General features: G+C 41.5%; 1 protein-coding gene and 1 non-coding gene across 3 annotated transcripts in view; both read left to right on the top strand.

Moving 5' to 3' along the window:
• The window catches only part of CCDC6 (coiled-coil domain containing 6), a 109,190-nt gene extending 85,916 nt beyond the window's left edge, over positions 1-23,274 (top strand). The window contains exons 6-9 of one of the 2 annotated variants that reach the window (XM_043596391.1): positions 4,582-4,738; positions 6,294-6,394; positions 17,559-17,683; positions 18,971-23,274. In XM_043596391.1, coding sequence (XP_043452326.1) covers positions 4,582-4,738; positions 6,294-6,394; positions 17,559-17,683; positions 18,971-19,165 — 578 coding nt within the window. In that variant the 3' untranslated portion in view covers positions 19,166-23,274. Of the gene's footprint in view, positions 1-4,581; positions 4,739-6,293; positions 6,395-8,285; positions 8,550-17,558; positions 17,684-18,970 lie in introns of those variants that run through there. The other variant, XM_043596392.1, reaches the window with a different exon arrangement.
• LOC122493591 lies at positions 13,772-13,875 on the top strand. The gene has a single exon (XR_006299949.1). It is a non-coding gene; the product is annotated as a U6 spliceosomal RNA (small nuclear RNA).
• Positions 23,275-24,541: the final 1,267 nt, after the last annotated feature.

Genomic DNA, 24,541 nt, shown 5'->3' with positions numbered 1-24,541 from the left:
TATTTATTTCTTCTTCCAGATAAACTTATTTTATACAAAAAGTAGCACAATGAACACACTCTTGTATTTTTCTTTTTTTTACTTACTGTATCTCGTAATTTTTTCCTTGCTAATACATAGAGATGTCTTACTCCTTTTCTAAAAGGATGCTTGGTATTTGGTTAAGTGGATACACTAGTGCCCCCGTACCCCCAGTTTCACTTCCCATGGTGTCCATTACCTGTGGTCAACTGCAGTCCAGAGGCAGATGGTTCTCCTCCTGACTTAGCGTCAGAAGGTCAGTAGTAGCCTGATGATATGTCACATGCCTGTGTCATTCACCTCACTTCCATCTCCTCATGTAGGCATTTTATCATGTCACATCATCACAAGAAGGGTGAGTACGCACAGTAAGATATTCTGAGAGTGTCAGAGATGAAGACCTTCCCTTGCCCTTCAAGGTCCTTCTAGTAGGACTAAGAATCAAATTGACATGAGACAGATTAACAGGAGAAAATCAAATTTAATAGCATACGTATGGGAAATCTACAGGCAACATGAAGCTTATTTGGACAAAGGGAGGAGGGTTCTGAAGATACAAAGGAGAGACAGACCATCAGGAGGAAGGTGAGAGGAGATGTTTGGAAAACAAAGCCCTATTATGTAGAGAAGTTTCTTAGGTAAAGAGGAATCTCTGTTTATAGCTCTCTTTCTGGCACAAGCAGGCATTGGAGGGGAAGGTAAAGAGCTTTTCCTAAATCTGCTGGGTTTGGATTGCTTTTACTTCAAAATAATGTTTGTGCCAAAGTGGCCCATCTTGGGTGGCCTGCCCTCCCTACAAGAGAGACGGAGACAACTTCATGTAGCTATAATTGTTATTATAAATTGTTCTATTTTGTTATTACTTTGTTGACCTCTTACTGTGCCTAATTTAGAAATTAAACTTTATCATAGGTGTGTATATTGAGGAAAACACCTAGTATATGTAGGGTTTGGTGCCCTCCTTGGTTTCAGGCATCCACTATGGGATCTTGGAGTACATCGCCCTTGGATACCTTATACCATAATTTAGTTAACACCAGTTGTGATGCTGCAACCACAGTGGACATCTGTGTCCACACATTTGATACCTGAGCAAGAGCATCTTCAGAAGAAACTCCAGAAGTGGATTTGTTGAGTCACGTGAATGTGCATTTAAAATTTTGGTGATTCATACCTTAACATTGTCTTCTCTAAAGTTCACTGCAGATTCTAGTCCAGTAGTGCATCTGGGATGGTGACTCAGGATCATCCTTGGAACCTTTAAAAAACAATGTTCATTTCCTCTTGTTGCTGTAACAAATGACTGCAAATTTAGTAGCTTAAAACAACACAAATATATTACCTTTCAGTTCTGGAGGTCTATAGTCCAAGATATCTCTCACTGGGCTAAACTCAGGCTGTCAGCAGGGCTGGTTTCTGGTAAAAGGCTCTAGAGAGACTCTGTTTCCTTGTTTTTTTCCAGCTTCTAGAAGCTGCCTGTACTTTTGGGTCATAGTTCCTTCTTGCATTGGCATCACTTCTACCTGCATCTAGGATTGGATCTTTTCACTCCTGCTCCCCTGCCTCCTTCTTACAAGGACCCTTTGATTACCTTGGGCCCAGCCAGATAATCCATGATAAATTCCCACCCCAAGGTCCTTAACTTCGTCACAGCTACCAAGTCCCTTTGGCCATGTAAGGTGACATAATCCCAGGCTTCAGGGATTAGGATGTGGACATCTTTTGGGGGTCCATTATTCTGTCTAACCTCATACAGGACTCTGGGCTTACTCTAGGAGTACAACCTGGTCCTCCATTTGTTTTAATACAAAGAATTCTGATGTGTACCTTGGGTTGAAAACCACTACATATATTTCATGAAAACAAATCAGTTTTCAAATACTAGTTATGTTAGGATATTTTTTGAATTTTTGGTGTGTCAGACAGATGTCTTTTAGCCCCTTTCTGAACTTCCTCCAGTGCTGTCAGTTTACAGTTCTTTCTCATGTATACTTATGCCCCAGACAAAACTTTTAGAAGAAATTGGGGAAGAATTTTCCATTCCCATAACTTTCTTCCTACGGCACTATTTGGTCTTTGAAGAGACTGCAGATGACTACAGGAGCATCCATAAGTGCTATTTCAATTTCATGAGGGCAGAGAAAGCTGAATGGAAGAAGGGGCGTCCTGCTGCTCACATTTGGTCTGGATTGGTTGAGAAGATGAGTTAATGACTTTCCTTCATCCTCCAGAGGTCAGATACCCCACCTCTCTGCCATGCTGCTGGGACAGTTGGCTCCTTACCCTCCAAGTCCAGCGGTGTCAAAACTTGAACTTCTCTCCCAATAGTTCTTCAGCTCTGGATAAACATGAAAATCCCTTGGGGGCTTTTCAGTATCCCAGTGGAGAGGCTTTATCCTCAGGATTCAGATTTGTTTGGGGTAGGATCCGGGCATCAGCATTTTCTAAAAGTGTAAACTTGAAAGGGATGCAAAATGTACAGGCCACCTTTGGATCATATGGGAACTGCCTCTTTGGAGTCTGTCTGAAAGTCATCCTCTATTGATGCTAACTTTGTGACTAAGTGTTCCAAGATGGCTGAAAATGGGGGAAGCATCGACTGTGCCCCCTGAGTCCTGGGAACTCTGTGAGAGAGGGTGAGAGGGTGGTGACTCACTCATGGGAGTAAATCCAGTCTCTTGAAATCCAGTGTGGTGGTGTGCCAGCAGAGGGCACCCAAGGAATACCCTGGTGTCAGCCATCTGCGGCTAGCGCTGTAACACTCAGAGGTGTTGGGACTGGTGCTTTCTCTGTCCTCTAGCTTCTGGGTTAATTGCCCAACTGCCATGAAAGTCCTCCAGCCATCACTCCTGCTGACTGATGTTCTTGTGTATAGAATATTAAGTATTCCCCTGCTGATTTCCTCGGATGCTAAAGGATTGCATCTGAAAGACAGTGTTTCTCTTAAATGATTGTTCTTGAAGCCTCATAAATCCTCAGTTCTCTGAAGCTTTCCTATTTATGGAAAAGAAAGGCAACTTGCTCCAACAGCCGTCCCTCTTGTTCTAGAAACATTAATACTCCAAGGGGCCAATCTAATGCTTCCTGTAGAGCTAGTGAAAAATTCTGCATGCTTGCATATTTGGGATGAAATAATTTAAATCATTTATATTAAAAGTGTACTTTGTAAATATTTTCCCAGCATGCCTTCAATTAAAGAGATTTTTGCATCTGGATTAGACAGCAGGGTTTCTGGTTATATTGAAAACAACTGAGGGATTTAGTGTTTAGTGCACATAACTGTTTAATAATTTTGGTATTTTTATTTGTATTTCTAAAATAAGGGTATTCAAGAACTTTTATATGTTCTGTAATGATGTGGTCTTAGAAATCATTGAATACTTAGCATCAAAAGTCATTATTTGCTAAAACATCAGAACTTCATAGAAGTGCTTAAAACTGAAAGTAATTTGGACTGGAGAGTTGAAGTAGGGTCACTTTGTGGGGAAGAGGTGGTCATTGTGGCATTCCACACCTTCCTTCCTTCTTAAATTTGGAGTGGGCTAGTAATATGGAGCAATAGTTTATAGGACTGTTTCCTCAGCATGACCATGACCGCTCTGAGTTTGTAGCTATTTTTTAGAAATGAGAAATAGGTGGAGATTTTATTTGTCCCAGGATGTTCATTGGCTGAGAGAGGGAAGAGTGATCTCAGAAGGGCGGGGGTTGTGAAAGCTCCAGAGAATTCAGCACAAGGACATTGTAGAGCCCCATGAAGATGTCAGTTCCACATTTCAGATTTCTGTATGGAGAATCTGATGGGCTTGGCTTGGTTCCATCTAGCCCTGAGGCTAATTGACCCTGGTCCAGGAGACGGGTACTGTAGCAGAGGCCTCGCTCAGTGGGGCAGCTCCTGAGGAACAGGAATTTGTCATAAGCAGGACTCCGTCCCTGGAGCCTACCTGCACACGGGTCTGTACCTGCCGTCTGACTCAGGCTGTGCATGAGTCAGGGAAGTAGAGTCACACACACCCGGAAAGTTAGACGTGACATAGTCATTTGAAGCTATTCACTACGTCAATTTCTATTTTTATAAAGAGAATTCTAACCTACCGCGTGTTCTAGTAGCCTGGTTCTCACTGGTGTGCTAACAGGCTGATGGCCTCCCTCTGTGTCTGGAGCTGAGGGGCAGCAGAATTGGTGCTTCCTCGAGGGGAGCCCAGGGCTGACGCAATTTCCCTGGCTGGCCCCCTCCCCCCTCGGCTCCAGCGTCGCCCTTACTTGGCTCCAGCTCCACCATTTCCTCTTCCACAAACATCACTTTAGAAGGCAAGTAAGTGGGAGTGAAGGTGCCTAACCACTCCGAGTGCCGCTTTGTATGCATGTGTTTTTCTAAATGCAAACCGTGGGTAAACTTCAACACGTAGGGGAAGCCTTAGATCCAGATCTCCCTGGGCGAGAGGGTAGGGGTGGGGGAGAGCCGCTGCCTCAGCATTGCTGCTGGGCGGCCTTCACAGTACACGTGGGGGTGTGACGGCGCCTGCTCTGGCCGTGGTCTAATGGAGAGCTCTGGCCTTTCAGATTCCGAGAAGATGGCGCAGTATTTGGAGGAGGAGCGCCACATGCGAGAAGAGAACTTAAGGCTGCAGAGGAAGCTGCAGAGGGAGATGGAGAGAAGGGAAGCCCTCTGTCGGCAGCTCTCTGAGAGCGAGTCCAGCCTGGAAATGGATGATGAAAGGTGTGCACGTCCTCTGAGCCTTGTGGAAAAATAAAGGAAACCAGGCCCCGAGAGGTCTCCCTTCGCATCCTGCTGGATGTGGAAGGAGATGGCTCGCGCTCGCCGTGGTGATGCCACCGCCGCATCCAAGTAGATGCTGAGGATGGGGAAGTGAAGAGCTTTGGCCATTTTCCTTAATCACAGACCGAAAAAAAAAAAAAAAAAGGTCTTTTCAAAGTTACTACTTGGTAGTAGTAGTCTTAGTTGAGCAGCTATATTGTATACTGAACTAGGAATGACAATGTCACATTTGAGAGAAAGAAAATAGTTGGAAACTTGAGATGTCTCCAAGTTGTTTATTCCTTAAAGATGAAGAGGTGTTTTTCTTTTTTTTTTTTTTTTTTTCAACGTTTATTTATTTTTGGGACAGAGAGAGAGCATGAATGGGGAGGGGCAGAGAGAGAGGGAGACACAGCATCGGAAACAGGCTCCAGGCTCTGAGCCATCAGCCCAGAGCCCGATGCGGGGCTGGAACTCACAGACCGCGAGATCGTGACCTGGCTGAAGTCGGACGCTTAACCGACTGCGCCACCCAGGCGCCCCATGGAGGTGTTTTTCATTGCCGAGCAGGATGTAGGTGCCACCACGGTGGGCTGCCCTGGAGGGGCAGGAAGAGTCAACAGTGGGTAGCTGAGAGATGCATGTGAAATTTCGGAGCCTGGTTTTCTTTAAGCCACATAAACCAGCATGGAAATGGCTGTGTTCATGTTCTCATAAACTGATTGACAATCAGGGCTGAGATCTTCCCTGGCATAAAGATGTCTGCACACACGGCCATTTCTTCCTTTGGCTGTATGGCCTCTGAAGGTTAGCTTACTGGGAAGTCTCTCAAGCAGAAATCTCTCCTTGTCAGCATTCTGTGCTTGTTCACAGCATAAAGGCTGACTTCCCTAACAATCACGCCTGAGTATTCTCAGGTCTGATGTGACTTCCACATCCAGGAGGAATGGCGTGGCCAAGTGTGGCTGCGGTACATGTGCTGTGCTAGTGTCTGTTACTATATTCTAGCGTGTGACTGTTTGTTAAGCAAAGCTTGTCTTGTAAATGATTGACTTCCAGTTCATGGGAATACCATTATCTTTAAGCTTTAATTTGATGACATAAATCTTGGCTTGTTTGGTTTTGAGTTTCAAATAATAATTTAAATGTAGCCATTAAAGCATGGATGTGTCTGTAATTCTTGGGATAGCGGAGGTAGACTTCTACATAGCTGTTGTGTGAGGAAGGAAAGCCCAGTCCTCTCTGTTGACTGGAGCAGCTCTGTTGGCAAGCCTCCACCTGGAGCTAGAACATTCCAAATTCCCTAGCCCGTACCCCTAGAGAGAGGACTTTGCCAAGCGGTGGAGCTGTGTGACGCCCAAGTCCACTGTATACATGTCTCCTAGCTTTGTACATCAATCTCTAAATACCCCGAGTTTGACCTCAAAATATGAACCCCCAACATTTTCTCATAGGAGGTCTCTTAGGAACTACTGAAGTGCAGACAGTTCTGATAATCTCCCCCCTCTCCTCTTAGGTATTTTAATGAGATGTCTGCACAAGGATTAAGACCTCGCACTGTGTCCAGCCCGATCCCTTACACACCTTCTCCAAGTTCCAGCAGGCCTATATCACCCGGTAAGTACACGTCCTCAGCTACTTCTGTGACTGATATCTGGGACATCTAATAGGCATCTCCAAATATGTTCCCCTCCAGCATATAAAAATCTTGTAAACAGAGGGTGAATGGTCCTGTGTTTTTCAGAAACATCTAAAACAAATCACTATCAAGACTGAGTTTTAATCTGAAATTTTTAAGCATAAATTTTATTGTGCCAGCTTGTGTTTTTAGATTGTTTGTTGTTGTTTAAAAAGAATTTAACTCCAAAAATTCTTTTTAAAAAGACGGTCTTAGACTGATTTTAAGTGCCTGTGGATTGACAAAGCATTGGATAGATGTTTTCTAAGATGGATCATAGCATATCTCCTGTGGGTTCTATTGTTATGTTGTATGTACGTTATCTCATTTTTATCCTCAGAATAGTTCATGTAGGCATCATTTTTCTCATGTTAAAATTGAGGAAGCAGTGATTCAGAAATTCATTGGCTATTGGTCTTAGATCCAAGGAAATTGCAAGGCAGGGTGGCTCTTATTTCCAAAGCTTGTATTCTTTTGAGCACAAGCTGCCTCCTGATAGTCCCACTGATGGGTGAGTGGGACCGGGCCCTAGTAGGCAGGCCATGCAAGAAGGAACTGGCCTTGCTTTTGGCTTTGCTTCTGCATCTGGCTTTGCTGCTCAGAAGCCTTTCCCTCAAAGGCGTGCTTGTCTTCATCTGACCCCGAAAACTCTCTCCCCCCAGGGTCTCTGGCTCAGAACCAGCACAGCGTGGGGCTCTCGGGCCAGGAGGGCAAGTAAATGATCCAGCAAGGAAGAAAGAGGAAGCCGGGGGCGGGGGTGGGTGAGTGGAGCAGAGGGAGGAAAGAAAAGGTAGCAAGCCAAAGGATTGTGTCTTGTGACCGAGGGGACGAGTCTGAGTTTCTTGTCCTTGCTGGTAAACAGATTTTAAACAGAGTTGGGGAAAAAGAGTGTCGGGGGGAGGAGTTTCACAGCAGAATAACGCGAGGTGCCTGCTTGGAAGAGTGGCACAGGAAAGGCTTTGTCGTTTTGGAAAGTAAAACAGCTACATGTTAGGTAGGTACAGCCTCACCTTGTCTGTTGCAACACTGACAAAGAGGAATGCCCTTCAGGTGGATGAGGGGAAATGCTACAGTAATGCACATTGCCACAGACATGCTGTGAGGTTAGGATCTCAGCCCTGTGCTATACTGCTGTGACCTTTTTTTGTTTGTTTTTTAAGAGGAGAAATCAAAAGAATGTCCAGCACAAAGCATGGCAACTTTTGTCTGGTTCAGGCAGGGTAAAGAGGAGCTGTTTGCAAACCAAAAGGACTTCGTATCATAGATCAATGCATGACCATCTCCCCCTTGTTCTTGCCCAAAAGGATGTTCTGGAATCTGTTTCTCCTGTTCTCTCATGGCCTTTAAATCTCTCCGAAAGCTCCTCTGCCTTGCTGCCTCTCAGTTTTCCCCAAATAATGCTTGGGTTTCATTACCATGATAAAAGTCTTTGCCTTCTGATTTATTGATATAAAAGGAAGGCATGCATTAGGAAGAAGCAAGATGGGGGTAGCTTTTATAGTTGATGGTGATGTTGATTCATATGAAGTATAATTTAGCCTTCTGTTTGATTTATTTAAACCTGAAGAAATCCTTAGAGACCTGTATTTTCCAATTCATTAAACCTAATGTGGTCATTGAATAAAAAAAAAAAAGCAAAAGTCAGACCTTGGCTGGGAATATTAACTTCTATTGTAACAGATCTTCTATAGGAAGATCTTACTCTGTGTACATAATTTTGACTGTCACTGCACCTGTCCCTGTAGTGTGGGACGTGCCTGTATAGATAAGCCATTTGCTTTTTCCTTAAACTAAGTAATAAGTAACACCTAGATTTTTTTTTTCTTTCAGCCAGCCTAAGTGAGAAGAACATGTGTGTCTTATTTTAAGCTCGATAATATCATCAAAGTTGATTTTATCTCGTACTTGGCAGCAGAATTACTCCTAATCTAGTCCCTTGTTGTCCCATACGTAGTTCATCAGCAAAACGTGAATTTTCAAGTTTGCTTTTCAATTTAGTTTTTATTGGAAGAAGTTGTGGTTCTTTGTATTAAGAATCTGTAATCACTTTCTTAGTAGAATTATATTATTCATAAAAATAGTTTCCATTTCCATGCTAAGCATTTTGGCTCGTTTCTTCCTTTACCATTTCTGATTAACATTGGCAATCTCGGTTTCATCAAGTTGTTGAAATGTTTTAAGTTCTCTTTCAGTTTGACTGAAAAGTGTATTTCCTAGAATTTACGAAAGATCCTTTTAATAATATGTGGTGTTACATATGTGGATTATATATGAGCAGAGTATTACTTGTCAACAGTTATCTTTCAGGTTGTCCATTATTTGATGCAGCCTGACAAAAGACACTCCCAATTAGCATATTTTGATGTGCCTAAATCAGAGATGGGGACTAAGGAAGTTTGAAAAAGGGTCTACACCCCAGTAGCAACAAGCATAGTCACTGCTTAGATCTTGGTTTTTAATTCCATTCTCCAATGAAAAGAACTGGATGTTTCTAGGGCTTAGAGAAGGGGATATGCAGGATGAACCTGAAAAATCTGATAATGCTGCCAAGTAAGGAGGCGCTCAAAAAACAAGATGAAGGTATGTGAAAGAGACCCAGGAGCCAACCAAAAGAGCTCCCTGAGGCCAAAGCTGGAATCATTGGAGCAACACAAGAAATAATGTCATGCTGGGTTATAACCCAAACATAAAACAAACATCCATGAGTTCATACTAATATAAATAAGTGACTGAATAAGTAAATAAGGGAGAAGAGACAAATCTCCCATACAGAAGAATTCCAAATAATTTTTGGATACTCTATTGTCAAGGCAGTGGAAATAACTCTTCACTCTTTTAAGCGTGGGCTGCACATAAGGTCTTCCTTCCAAAGAATAAGTATGGAAAAGGGGACAAAAAGAGTAACCTTACCATGGAGGAACCTGACATATGTGACCTCAGCCAGGCCATCGGGGTCCACATCGACAATGGGGAGCCTTGTCGGGAGTGTGTATCCTTGATGTGAAAATAGCATTTCACCTCTGTGGTCTTACTCTGTAAACACCCGTAACCCCAGCTGAGCCATGTGGAAAACATCAGACACATCCTGATTGAAGGATAGTCTGTCTATAAAATACCTCATCAGTATACCCCAAATCTAACAAGCTCCTCAAAAACAGGGAAAATTGAGGAACAGTCTCAGCCAAGAGGAGCCTAAGGAGACATGGCAATTAAATATAAAGTGTCATCCTAAATGGGGTCCTGGAACAAAAAAAAGGACATTAGGTAAAACCTCAGGAAGTCCAGAAAAGTATGGACCTGAGCTAATAATAATAATATTAATAATTAATAATGTATCAGTAATGGTTTATTAGTTGTGAAAAATATGTCATATTGGCATAAGATGTTAATAGGGAAATCAGAGTGTGGTCTATACAGGAATTCTCTGTACTGTTTTTGCCACTTTTCTGTAAACCTAAAACTATTCTAAAATTAGAAGCTTACTTAAAGTTTTTTTAATGTTTATGTTATTTTTGAGAGACAGAGCACGAGTGGGGGAGGGGCAGAGAGAGGGAGACATAGAATCCAAAGCAGGCTCCAGGCTCTGAGCTGTCAGCACAGAGCCCAACATGGGGCTCGAACTCACAAACCGTGAGATCACTCCCTAAGCCGAAGTTGGATGCCCAACCGACTGACCAACCCAGGTGCCGAATTTACTTACTTATTTTAAATGTTTGTTTATTTTGAGAGGGAGAAAGAGTGTGTGAGTGGGAGAGGGGTAGAGGGAGTGAGAGAGACAATCTTATGCAGGCTCTACCCTGTTAGTGCAGAGTCCAACATGGGGCTCAATCTCAGCAACTGTGAGATCATGACCTGAACCGAAATCAAAAGTTAGGCACTTAACTGACCTAAGCCACCCACATGCCCCTAAAAGTTAATTAAAAAACAAAAATAACAAACAAACAAAAAACTGCAGAAATAGATGAGATCTCACCCAATCATAATAGATAAAAGGAGCAGAGAAACACCCTCCTGTCTGATCCTGAAGCAACTGCAATATTTAGAGGTCAAGTTCAGGAGGAAAAACTGGCAAAGGAGATTGGGAAGTGGCTACCAGGGGAGTGGGAGGAAAAAATTGGAATACGATCTCACAGAGCCTTTCAACAAGAAGAGAGTGGTCAGCTTCGTCAGATGTTCTCCAAGGTCAAGTAAAATGAGGAGTGGAGAATGGTTATTGCAGCTGGCAGAGCAGAAACACTGCTGACATTGCAGGAGCAGTCTTGGTGGAGGGATGGAGACAGAGCCACATTAGGGAGATTTAAAGAGGAAATCCTGTCTATATTGTCTGTGTTTTTGCGAAGACAATGTTTTTATGTGTGATTTGTCGAACTAAAATCTCTTAAAATTGTAATTTAAAATAATCTTAAAAGGAAGAAAAGGTATATCTGCCTTTAGTCCAGTTTTACATTTTTTTTTTCATTAGCAAAAAGATACTAAAGAAAATTTGGGGACAATCGGAAGGATATAAGCAGAAATAAAGTCCCTCTTTCCAGAGTCCAGAATCCCTCTATCCAAAGGTGGAGTTAATATTTTAGTGTTTCCAGTTGTGTCCTTTCCCTACCCCCCTCCTCTTACAATGTTCCTTTGGAGAGGTGGTTTCATACAGATTATATATATTTTGTATTTGCCTCATTTTGCTTAGTAGTTTTTCTCATGAACTGCTTTTAATTAATCATCTTTTAATTTTGCAGCCTTGAGCTTGTGGACAGTGAAATAAGTCTTAACATTTTTACTTTAGTTAATGCATTTCTATGAGAGCCAAAGAAATTTATCGTAGCAATAACTTTGAAAAGCCGTAGTATTCGATTTAGTAGACTGGTATTTGGGGGTTGGCATTTTCAACCTAGGTATTTGTGTTCTCATCCTGTATTTTTTCTTTTGTTTTTTTTGTTTGTTTGTTTTTTGTTTTTTGTTTTTTTGTGCAAGCATGGGAGAAGGGCAGAGACAAAGAGAAAATCCCAAGCAAACTCCATGCTTAGCACGGAGCCTGACAGGGGGCTCAGACCTGAGGCAAAATGAAGAGTCAGATGCCCAACTGACTGAGCCACCCAGGCACGCCATCTCCTCCTGTACTGTGTTCATGGGCTAGCGGGTCAGATGCAAGATGATTAGAACTTAAGGGAAAACAAAAAGTACTAAGACCTGGTCTCTGGCCTCTAAGAGCTTATCATCAACAAACAGTAGGGCCTGGGGAAGGGGGTGAAATACAATAAACAAATTCTTTGCAAGAAACTTTATAAGGCCAAGCATAATGAATTTATGTAAAAATTGAGTAGTTGAACAGTGGTACATCTACTCTGTGGAATACTTACTACTCAGCAGTAAAAAGGAACTAACCTGATAACGTGTGAGAACTTGGATGGAGCATGGGGAGTGTTATGATGGATGAAAAAAGCCATTCTCAAAGGGTTATATGATGTACGATTTCATTTCTAGAACATTCTCAAAGTGACACCATTACTGTGATGGGGAACAGACCAGTCATTTCCAGGGTGTAGGATGAGGGGGAGGGTGTGACCAGGGAAAGGATGGGCATGACCAGCTTTCTTTGTGATGTTGGAGCAGTTTTGCATCTGGTTGTGGTGAGTTACTTGGATCTACACATGTGATAAAATTACTTTGAGTTGTGTACACACATGTACACAGGAAGAGTACAATAAAAACTGATGAAATCCAACTCAAGTCTCTGCCTTGGTCACTAGTGGTGGACCTGTGTTCGTGTTCTGGGTTGACACTGTGCTGTGCTTATGGAAGATGTTCCTGGGGAGGCTGGCTGCAGGGCCCACAGGACCCCTGTAGTGTGTGTGCAACTTCATGTGGATGGTAAATGGTTTCAAAATAAAAAGTTATAATTGAAAAAAATCTAAATAGTTTAAGAAGAGATTAAACAAAGAGAGCTACCAGCTTAGAGCACTTTAGAGATGGGCCTTAAAGGAGCTTAATGAGCTGAAGCTTAATGAGGCCATAGTTGGTGAGGCACTCAGAGCACTTTGTGATATTTACTCATTTCATCCCCACAACAACCTTACGAGGCCACTACAGTAATCTCATTTTACAGTTGATGGATCTGAAGTCCACTGTCACTTGGTGCCAAGAGGCAGAACTAGAGTCTGAGCTAATATGACAGTCGGCTCTGGAGTGTCTGGGCTGTTTGCCTCTTCAGAGGCTGATCGAGGTCCTGATTGACATGAGAGAAGGTACAGAGAAGACATCCCAGGCAAAGGGCTGGTGTGAACTGAGCAGTAGAGGTGAGAATCAAGAGTGATAAGGTCACTGTGGTTCTTACCACAGGCTGTTCTGGGTCCTGCTCCCATGGATTCTGATTTCATTGGATATGGGGCTGGGCAAGGGCTTTGATACTCAAGAGATAGTTTGGAGCCAAGTGCAGAGGCCTTTATAATAGCCAGAGAAGACATTCTTTTTTCTTCAACTTAGGTAGACAACAGGGAGTCTTTGAAGATTCTTGATTAGCGTTTAACATACCAATAACCTTGTAATGCTACAAAATAGGCTAGATATTTATTATTATTATTATTATTATTATTATTGTTGTTGTTATTATTATTATTATGAGCTTCTCTGTCTTGGGATAAGGATCCATAGTTTATCTCTTAAATTTCATCACTTGCATAAGAAACAGAATTAGGGTTAAATAAAACCTTTTCTTTCCTCCTCCAGCTGAACAAAGCCCTTGTGGTTAAAAATAAACATGATCACTTAGTTTCCAAAGACTTATACTTTACTCTAGCCCTCCATTTTTTTAAAGATTGTTTGTTTGTTTATTTATTTATTTGTGTTTGTTTTTGAGAGAGAGAAGAATGTGAGTGGGTTAGGGGCAGAGAGAGAGGGAGACACAGAATCCAAAGCAGGCACCAGGCTCTGAGCTGTCAGCACAGAGCCTGATGCGGGGCTCGAACTCACAAGCCGTGAGATCTTGACCTGAGCCGAAGTTGGACACTCAACCAACTAAGCCACCCAGGCGCCCACAGCCCTCCATTTTTTAAATGTCAACTCAAGATCCACAAATGGAATAGAAACATGTGAAATAGCACTAATTGATGGTCAAACCAAGAAATAAAATAACCTTTATTTATTTTATATAAATAAAGACAACTAAAGGTAGGCTTGGTGGCTGCATGTCTCAGCCATGGAAGCCAAAAAAAAAAAAAGCATCCTTAACAGCTTCTTGTTTTTGTGTAATTCAGAAAAGAGGCTAAGTGGAGTTCATGTCACTTGACACCCATTGGCTGATCTTAGATTCAAAGTGATTGAAAATGGCACTCATTTCAGCAGCACATATACTAAACCTGGAATGATACAGAGATTAGCATGCCCCCTGCACAAGGATGACATGCAAGTTTGTGGAGTGCCTGTATTTTTTAGCCAAAGCAAATCTGAGAAAGAAAAAGCAAAGCTGGAGGCATCACAGTTCCAGACTTCCAAGTTATATTATAAAGCCATAGTAATCAAAAAAGTATAGTAATCAAAAAATCAAAAACTGTCCCCAAAATAGACACATGGATCAACGAAACAGATTAGAAAACCCAGAAGTAAACCCACAATGATATGGTCAGTTAATCTTCAACAAAGCAGGAAAGAATATCCAATGGGAAAAAGTCTCTTCAACAAATCAGTGTTGGGAAAATTGGACAGCTGCATGCCAAAGAATGAAACTGGACCATTTGCTTACACCATACACAAAAATAAATTCAAGATGGATTAAAAACCTAATAGTAAGACCTGAGACCATAGAAATCCTAGAAGAGAAAGAAGGTAATAATGTTTCAGATATTGGCAAGAGCAACTTCTTTCTAGATATATCCTATATCCCCTGAGGCAAGTGAAATGAAAGCAAAAATAAACTATTGGGACTACTTCAAAATAAAATCTTCTGCACCACAAGGGAAACAACAAAACTAAAACGCAGCCTATGGAATGGGAGAAGATATTTGCAAATGACCTTTCTGATAAAGGGTCAATATCCAAAATATATAAAGAACTTATAAAAGAACACCCAGGGGCACCTGGGTGGCTCAGTCAGTTGAGGATCTGACTTCTGCTCAAGTCATGATCTCATGGTTTGTGAGTTTGAGCCCTGAGTCAGGCTGTGTGCTGACAGCTCAGAGCCTAGAGCCTGTTTCATATTCTCTCTCTCTCTCTCTCTCTCTCTCTCTCTCTCTCTCTCTGCCCCTCCCCCACTTGCTCCATCTCTCTCTAAAAAATTAATACAAACATTAAAAATTTTTTAAATTAAAAAACCTCAACACTCAAAAAACAAATAATCCAATTTAAATGGGTAGAAGATATGAACAGACATTTCTCCAGAGAAGACATACAGATGGCCAACAGACATGTGAACAGATGCTCAACATCACTCATTATTAGAGATGCACAACAATTGCAAATCAAAAACTACAATAAGAGATCACATCAAACCTATCAGAATGGATAAAATCAACAACACCAGAAATAAAAGGTGAGGGGATGTGGAGAAAAAGGAATCCTCTTTCACTGTTGGTGGGAATGCAGCTGGTGCAGCTTCTGTGGAAAACAGTATGGAAGTTCCTCAAAAAGTTAAAAGTAAAACTACCTTATGATCCATTAATTGTACTACTGAGTACCCAAAAAATACAAAAACACTAATTCAGAGGTGTACATGCACCTCTATGTTGATAGCAGCCTTATTTTCCATAGCCAAGATACGGAAACATCCCAAGTGTCCATTGATTGATGAATGGATAAAGAAGATGGGTATATATACATACAATGTAATATTATTCAGCCATAAAAAGGAATGAAATCTTGCCATTTGCAATGATATGGATGGTTCTATGAGAGTATAATGCTAAGTGAAATAAGTCAGAGAAAGACAAATACCATATGATTTCACTTATATGTAGAATTTAAGAAACAAAACAAATGAGCAAAGGAAAAAAGAGAGAGACAAAAACCAAGAAACAGACTATAGAGAATAAACTGATGGCTATCAGAAGAGAAGTTGGTTGGAGATTGGTGAAATAGGTGATGGGGGGATTAAGGAGTGCAGTTGTTGTGATGAGAACAGGGTGATGTGTGGAGTTGTTGAATCACTATAGTGTACACCTGAAACTAATATACCATTGTATGTTAACGATATGGAAGTTAAAATAAAATAACAACAAAACCAAAGTGATTGAAAATAGGTTGTTCTGCCCAAACTCCCCGAATTGCCCGTTTGTTTCCATTTTCATTCCATTGATTCATATGGGATGTACTCTGTGCTGGATAACCCTGGTAGATGCTGGGAACTCAAAGATGTAAAGATAGCTGTATTTATTCACTGACAAATAAGCAATGCCCCAGACCACTAGACCAGTAGTTCCTGAGCTGCTTAGGTTGAACATTTGGATTATTTGAAAAACGCAGTTGTTTGTTCCCCAACCCAGACCTATCTAAGGAAAGTCTGGGCTTGAGTATTTTAAAAACACTTTGGAGATGATTCTGGGGTCCTAGATGGAGACTATGTAGAACATGATAGTGGGCTGGGGGTTGTTTATTTCCTAAATATCAGCTGCTTTGGGGGAGCAGTGACATATATAGGGCTTCTGTTTTCTTTGTTGAGTATCCTCAAGTTGCGAAGTTCTCCGTGGTGATTTTTTATTTGTTTTTTTTTTGTTTCCCTTTATAACAGCTACACACACACACACACACACACACACACACACACACAGTGGTTTTGTCTCATTGTTGGTGTCTCTTTTGACACTTCCTGTTTTCTTGCATCTGATTTTTACCCCTTTGCTCTGTTTTTCTCCTTGATTTTTATTTCTTCTCCTGTCTTTTCACTACTTCCCTACATCTTAGTTGGACTCCTAACAAGGTCTGGTTTTGTTTTGTTTTTTTTTAATTGGGATAAGAACACTTACCATGAGATCTACTTTTAACAAAAATTTAACTATAACTATAGGCACAGTGTTGTACAGTAGATCTCCAGAACTTACTCTTCTTGTATAATTGAAACTTTATGCCTGTTGAGCAATAATTCTCTTTCTACTCTTAGCCCTTGGCAACTACCACCGTATTCTCCCTCTATGAGTTGACTTAAATCCCTCATATAATTGGTATCATGCAGTATTTGCCCTTCTGTGACTAGCTTATATTAGCATAATGTCCTCCAAGTTCATCCGTATTCTCCTTGAAAAGAATTTCTTTCATTTTAAAGGCTGGGTAATATTCCATTGTATGTATATACTATGTTTTCTTTATTCACTTATCTGTTGATGGACATTTAGGTTGTTTATACATCTTTGCTCTTGCAACATTATGTTGCATGATGTTGAGCATCTTTTCATATGCCTTTGACTATTTGTATGTCTTTGGAGAAATGTCTACTCAAATCCTTTGCCCATTTTTTAATTGGTTATTTATTTGATATTGAACTGTAGGAGTTCTTTATATATTTTGAATACTAATCCCTTATCTGATACATGGTTTGTAAATATTTTCTCATATTCCATATGTTCCCTTTCTGTTGACTGTTTCGTTCTGGAAGCTTTTGAGTTTGATATAGTCCCACTTGTCTATTTTCTGCTTTTGTGGCTGTGCTTTTGGTGTCACATCTGAGAAATCTGCTAAGACCAATGTCATGAAGCTTTTCCTCTGTGTTTTCTTCTCAGGGTTTTATAGTTTCAGGTTTTATGTTTGAGTCTTTGGTCCATTTTGAGTTGATTTTTTTGTATGGTGTTTGATAGAGGTCTAGTTTCGTTCTTTTGCATGTGGATATCCAATTTTCTCCATACCATTTGGTGAAGAAGCTAGGCTTTCCCCATTATGAATTCTTTGCCCCTTTGTTGAAGATTATTTGACCGTTTATGCATGGACCTATCTCTGGGCACTGTGTTCTATTCCAGGACTTGACTATCATTTCCCCTTTGACCCAGCAGGCCATTCGGTGAGCCCAGCACTCTTCTCATATGTGTTCATTTTTATTGGTGATGGAGAACTTTTGCATTTTAAGGTCTTCTAGATGGTTGAAGACAGCAGATAATTGAGTTTGAAATAATACTTGTTATTGTCATATTTCAGGTCTATCATATGCAAGTCACACAGTTGGCTTCACGCCACCAACTTCACTGACTAGAGCCGGAATGTCTTACTACAATTCCCCGGGTCTTCATGTGCAGCACATGGGAGCATCCCATGGCATCACAGTAAGTAGCCATAGGGCAGGAAGCCACACTTTACTCCTGCTGCTGGTAGCAACAGGACCTCCTCAGGAGACCAGGCCCGATGCCCTTAGACATTTACCTTTCTTCTCCCTCCCACCATCAGTTCACCTTTAAACTGTAGAGACTTCCAGCAGTTTGTTACTAAGTTCTGGTGTTGAAAGTAAAATCCTTCCTGGGAGACAAAAATTTCAGCTTCACTTTCTGTGAAAAATTGCCCTTTGTGAAATGTTATTTGAACTCTGGCCAATGCCTCGATTAGATTCTGGCCGGCTCTTTGCCATAACGAATCATTGCTGGTTGCCACAATGTCTGCATCTTCACAATTCACTGATCCCCAGTATTCTTTCTGAAGTTAGCCTTGTTTCTAGTTTCACTCAGAATTTTCTCTCCTGGGATTAGAAGGAACCTTAAGTGCATTTGGTTCAGACTTCATTCGGGAGTTTTTTCTTTAGACCTGGTTATTTAGTTGACTAATAGAGCAGTTGGAAATGTAGCTAATGGGTTTGAGAATAGGAGAGACGTGAGGGTATGTCCAGTAAGGGAATCTTTAAAAGAAGACTTTTATTCTGGAAAAGCAGTAAGGTATTTCTGAAGTTGTTTTTATTGATTTGATGGCTTTATGTAAAAGCAGAAACATTTGGTTGAGCTGTAGCTCATAGGAGTTTGAAAACTTACTTTGAGTGATGGAAGGAACTTGGGGACATACAATGGACAGAAAAGATTTAAGTGGAGAATGAGACAGCTGTTTTTTAAATCTTTTTTTTTTTTTAATTTTTTTTTCAACGTTTATTTATCTTTGGGACAGAGAGAGACAGAGCATGAACGGGGAGGGGCAGAGAGAGAGGGAGACACAGCATCGGAAACAGGCTCCAGGCTCCGAGCCATCAGCCCAGAGCCTGACGCGGGGCTTGAACTCACGGACCGTGAGATCGTGACCTGGCTGAAGTCAGACGCTTAACCGACTGCGCCACCCAGGCGCCCCAGAGACAGCTGTTTTTTAATTCTAGGGCTGTCTCCTGGAAGGGCCCAAGTCCAATTGTTTGGTCAATGCAAGTTTCATAGTAATTATGTATAGCTTTTTCGTGAGTGTAGATGCAAACTCCACCTTGTTTTCATCAGTAGTTCAGAAACCAGTAGGGATAGACTAGGAAATCCCTAGTTTCTGGTCTTTGTTGCTCCCCTTTTTCACTAGCTCCTGCTTGTCAGGCTGTGTTAGAAATGAGCTGTCTGGACCCAGATTGACCTCCTGTTGTTCTGTCCTGTCTACAGAGGCCTTCACCACGGAGAAGCAACAGTCCTGACAAATTCAAACGGCCTACGCCTCCTCCGTCTCCCAACACACAGACCCCAGTGCAGCCCCCTCCACCTCCACCTCCGCCGCCCATGCAGCCCGCGGCCCCCTCGGCAGCCACCTCGCAACCCGCCCCTTCGCAACATCCGGGGCACCCCTCCTCCCAGCCTTAATGCATGTGCTTGGTCTGCATCTCACGTTGGGACTCGTACAGTGGAGCCGTCTCCTCGACGCCAAAGGCTTCCTTCCCTGGCATATTTGGATCTGACTTATTTGCACTGAGGTTATCTAGGCTTCACTATTAATTGTGTTGTAAGTGTTTGTCGGAAACGCAGCCAGTGTTGTGGGTCTACAACACTAAACAGACGACTTTTTCCATCAGTGTTTTACTTGAATCTACATGTACGTCCATTCCCTGGCTGGAGCATCTGCTAGTCAATATTTGGTAATTCAGAAGCAGCGTGCAATTTTTGCTTGGCCCCAGAGCTTCATTTTCCTGGCTTTTAGGTTTGTAAAATAAAAAGGGATATCTTTTTTATATTTGTTTTCATAAATTTGCAGAAAATTACTGAGCTGTTAATCCCACCCCCAACCCCCATTATAATGGTGTTTACCAAACATCCCAGTAATTCAGCACTACAATTCAGACCTTTGAAAATCTAGCTTTCGGTGTAGAATGGAAAGTTAGATGGATCAGTGCCCAAGACCATAAACTCTTTAATAGAGCTTTTTACAGATACACTTTTTATAGGTTTTTTTCAGTATATGTCAACATCCGTTCTCTTGTAAAACAGGCCGAAGTGATGGATCACGTGGCTGTACCTTTTCCACATGTGGGATGGATAATTATTGTAGATTAAGGTGTGATTCTTTCCTTATCTTTAGTGTTAATCTACCCAGACCGGGCCCCTCTAACATGAGTCGATAAATGTTGTCCTACCAACCAGTGGTTTTGATGCCTGGTTAGAACATGCTATTTGATTTCTGCTGCAGAGGGCAATGTGATTGTAACAAAAACAGCTATTTACCTTTCCATTCTTTGTGTTCCCCTAAAATAGAGTTTGAACAAATATTTTAAAGGTGCAAAATATTAGAAAATACTATTTGAAATGAACATTATAGGAATATCTTGGCATAATGGCCACAGAATACTTTATTGCTTGGCAGAAAAGAGAAGAGTTGTAGAAGAAAGTAGCACATTAGCATTGATGACCGCTTACATCGCCCAGTATAAGCAAGTGCAGTGTACAAAGAAGTATACTCTGAATACATTATTTCCATTCATTCAGCACAAATAAATTGTTTGGTTTCACTTTGAAGTGGAACACTGTGAGTCACTCTTTTCTTAATACTTGCAACATCTTTATTTTTTGCTTTTCAGCAGTTACTGTTTTGTACTTTGGTAGTAAAGTGATTTTTACCACTTGTGTTTGCATATTTATATATGCTGTGGATGAAAATAACTTACTAGAGAATGTATATTTTATGATGAGAATGTGTATCTGTTGGATATAATCAGAGAACTGAAAATTAATTTATCAGTAATTTTTAAGAGTCCCTGTTTTGTGACAACCATCTCTAATAGCTAGCTCTTTATTGAACACACTCCTAAAAATAAGGAACCGTGACATTGTAGATATTTAATAGTGTACAGTATAGAAACTTCCATTTTTGCCTTCGAATGCATATTTAAGAATTACAGAATGAAACAAGTCTTGTTGGATAATAGTGTTTGACTAGCATTTTAAGAACTTGAGAGTAAAAGCAACAGTAGGATTTTTCACCTCTTCCTGCTTCCACCCCTGAACTGAGAACTTCACTCCCCAGTTGGTCTATATAAATGTTATTTATAACGTGTACGTAATATGCATAATCATAGTGCAGTTCTCAAATATGGGGAAGAAGTTCGGCATTTAATTATTGAGGCTTTAGGTTTTTAATTCGATCAGACGAGGTCATATCAAACCCGGGGATCTCACCAACAGCCCGCTGTCCCTCCCGGTACATTGCCATTCCGAGGAATTCTGAGAAGGGGCAAACAAGGTTTGCCTTCATGGTACAGTTCTTGGTTTTTCTCCTAGGAAAAGCGTGGTCTGTGTTTACAAGAGTCTTGCGTGAGATGATAGAATTCAATGCTGTTGAATAGCAGCTTGCACTCCCATCGGAACGTCCATAAAGCAACGAGTTTCCTCTGCTTCCTGTCCATTGAGTTACCTCCTGAAAGCACACTAGTCCAGACATTGCCATGTGGTGAACGGAAAGCACTTGGCGTGAGCAGACTGTTCCTGACAAATGCCTTTTAGAAACAGGTTCTTGATATTCAGACTTTGCAGAACTGTAGTGCTGGTGCCCCTGGACTAGTCAGTTCCTTTCAATATAGACCACAGCTCCTTCAAACAGCACTTTTCAACATAAATCTTGTTGCCTCTCCCTGCAGACATTCAGAATTGAGAGAACAAACACTACTATTTTGCATTTATGCTGTTTTGTGTACTTTTAAAGGGTTTTTGACCCCACGTAGAGCCTGTCCCGCATGGGCGGTACACATGATAGGGCCATTTCTTAGTGATTGTTTAGCCATGAGGGACCCATAAAATTCAGACCCCAAGCCCATAGAGGCAGGAGTCCCCTCACCCATGGGAAGCTGCCTTACCTCAGGCTCTTCTCTTTGGGGCTAAATATGGTTCCTGCCATTCCTGTTGCTCACTCACCCAGGGTAACCCTGGACTGATGCCCCGAAGGCCTTTGTAAAATCCGTAGCCATCATGAAGGCAGGCAGGAACAGCAGTAGCTTCAGTAACTTCCTTTTCCTGTCTTGCTGACAGAGACCCTTGGCTACCACTGTGCTGCTAATAGGATAAGTACTCTGTTGCCAGACTACCATGCCTTCTATACAAAACCAAATTAACTTCTGTAATACCTGACACCTCTCTGGGCTCTGAACTGCTTTCTCTCATCAAGCATGCTGGCATTCTGGACAGAATTCTAGAAATTTGGCAGAGGGTGGAAGTATTTAAGGTTTAATTTAACTTGCTCCTTTGTTAATTGAAAGGAGTTTTAAATTCTGAGCTCCTGAGATACCACAACCATGGAATGAATGTGTGACCAGAATGTGGCTTTGACACCAAGTGCTGCTGTCCCTTTGTAATTGGCTTCTAACTGATTTGACCAGAGATAATTGATAATGTGAATTTTTGTTAACTGTTCAATTGTAGGAAAATAGAGTATGTATCGCCCTTTGTTAGGTAGACATGAACTTTTCCTGCACGAAGCCTTGCTTATAGAGGATGCTCAATAAGGCAAGAAAAAGCATAGTAACTGTGCTTCGAGAGCGCAATATTTTTATCTTACCAGTACAGAAGAGTCATTTCTGTGTAACTTGATCTTCTGTCTAGTACTTGTCTTATAGGTTACCAACACTGAAAACTTTGTAGTGATAACTACCAAAGAAATACATAGTGAAACAACCTTTTATTTCCAAATTTATTAAAGAACCAGCCATTGACGCTGCTACATGAGTTCCATGCTCAAGAGCCATTGTAAGAGATTAAGGGGTTTTTAGTTTCTTTTTTGTTTTTGTTTTTTTCTTTTCTTTTTTCTATTTTTTTAAAAACATACACACACACCTGTTAGCATAAAATGAGGAGCATCTTCCAGAATGCTCAGCAGTTACGGTTAACTGCCAAGCTCTGGTTGTCTCTCATTAGGCAGTGGAAGGAATCCTGCATTCATGATCGCGTGGGTGCTGTGTGTGTGCACATGTGTGTGTGTGTGTGTGTGCATTCATGCCTTAACTCGAGTTACTGCTCAACTTTAGTTCTTGACTTGGTCTGCACCGTCATCGAGATTGTACTGTACATCTCGATCTGAACTTCATCCTGGCAAAAACAAAGTTGCAGGCACAACAGTTTGAGAATGCATTCCTCCGGAAGAGTGTTTGATCAGGTTGACCCTGAGCCTTTGGACTTCATTTGGAACTTAGCATGGAAAACAAAAGCGGACTGTCAAATAGAAAGACATCAACAAGGAAGAGAGGAGAGCCAAGTGCTAGCATTGTCTTTTGCCTCTGCATCTCCGTGCACACTGTATGTTGTTCATGATAGCTTGTTTACAACTTGACTAGGTTGGAGTTCTGGTGATAGTGGCAATCTTGACATACTTGGTCAGAGTTTAGAGAGCTGTAAGACTTCCAATTAATGTCTTATTTACTTCTTTATGTTGATTAGTCTTTGATACATGTGCTGAATCAGAAACCTAAATAAAGATAATTTTTTAAAATGTACCTATTGAGCCTTAAAACCTGTCTCTTTGTTTCTGGTCTTTGAGTCAGAAAATGAACATTGTTTCCCTGTTGATTCTGATGGACATCTAACTTTGATTCTAGATACTAAAGTCTGCCTTGGAAAGTAGACTTTTTTTTTTTTTTTAATTTTTTTTTTTTTCAACGTTTATTTTTTGGGACAGAGAGAGACAGAGCATGAACGGGCGAGGGGCAGAGAGAGAGGGAGACACAGAATCGGAAACAGGCTCCAGGCTCTGAGCCATCAGCCCAGAGCCTGACGCGGGGCTCGAACTCCCGGACCGCGAGATCGTGACCTGGCTGAAGTCGGACGCTTAACCGACTGCGCCACCCAGGCGCCCCGGAAAGTAGACTTTTTTAAAAACTCTTTTTAAAGTTTATTTTGAGAGAGAGAGTGCACCACCAGGGGAGTGACAGAGAGAGAGGAAGAGAGCGAGAATCCCAAGCAGGCTCCACACTGTCAGCACAGAGCCCAACAGGAGGCATGCACTCATGAACCGTGAGATCATGACCTGAGCCAAAGCCAAGAGTCCAACACTGACTGAGCCACCCAGGCACCCCTAGAAAGTAAACTTAAGGACAGGACACAAGAGGAGCTAGGACTGTTCTGTCTCTTAAATGGGGTGCTGGTTACCTAGATGTATTGAGTTTTTCTGAAAATTCACTGAGCTGTATACTTATGATTTGTGTGCACTGCTCCATAACTGTTATATTTCAATTTAAAACCATAAACCTAGGAAATTATGAAAAGTGACACTCATTCCCAAAATGTTACACAAATATATATATGTGTGTCTATATTGTGTGTAGATTCATACATATACAGACACCCACATGCACACACATTGAGGCTTTGGATATTACATCTGGTATATTTGCGAGCTTATTCTTGAAGTCTCTTGTGATTTACTCTTCTACTCTTTTACTTTTTTAGGAAGCACGGCTCCAGAATCACTTCCGGGTTTGAGTACCAGCTCTTTAACTGGGCCAGTTACTTAACCACTCTGGAACTCCAGTCCCTCACCTGTGAAATACCATTATCTGCCTTACTAACATGAGAAGATGAAGACGGGAGCCTCTAGTGTTGTCCTTCACACAATAAGATACAGATTAGCCCCACAGCCATTCATTTGGGAAGAAACTTAGAATGGGTGTTTGGGGTTGACTTTTCACACATTTGGGGGCAGTATCATTTGTCAGTTGCATTTTTGTGAGCCCCTAGCATCCAATGGGGGAAAGCGCAGTAGTG

This window comes from Prionailurus bengalensis, chromosome D2, assembly GCF_016509475.1.
Source record: "Prionailurus bengalensis isolate Pbe53 chromosome D2, Fcat_Pben_1.1_paternal_pri, whole genome shotgun sequence".
Lineage (NCBI taxonomy): Eukaryota > Metazoa > Chordata > Mammalia > Carnivora > Felidae > Prionailurus > Prionailurus bengalensis.
The sequence above is the reverse complement of the archived record's forward strand: the minus strand, read 5'-3'. Positions and strand labels throughout refer to the sequence as shown.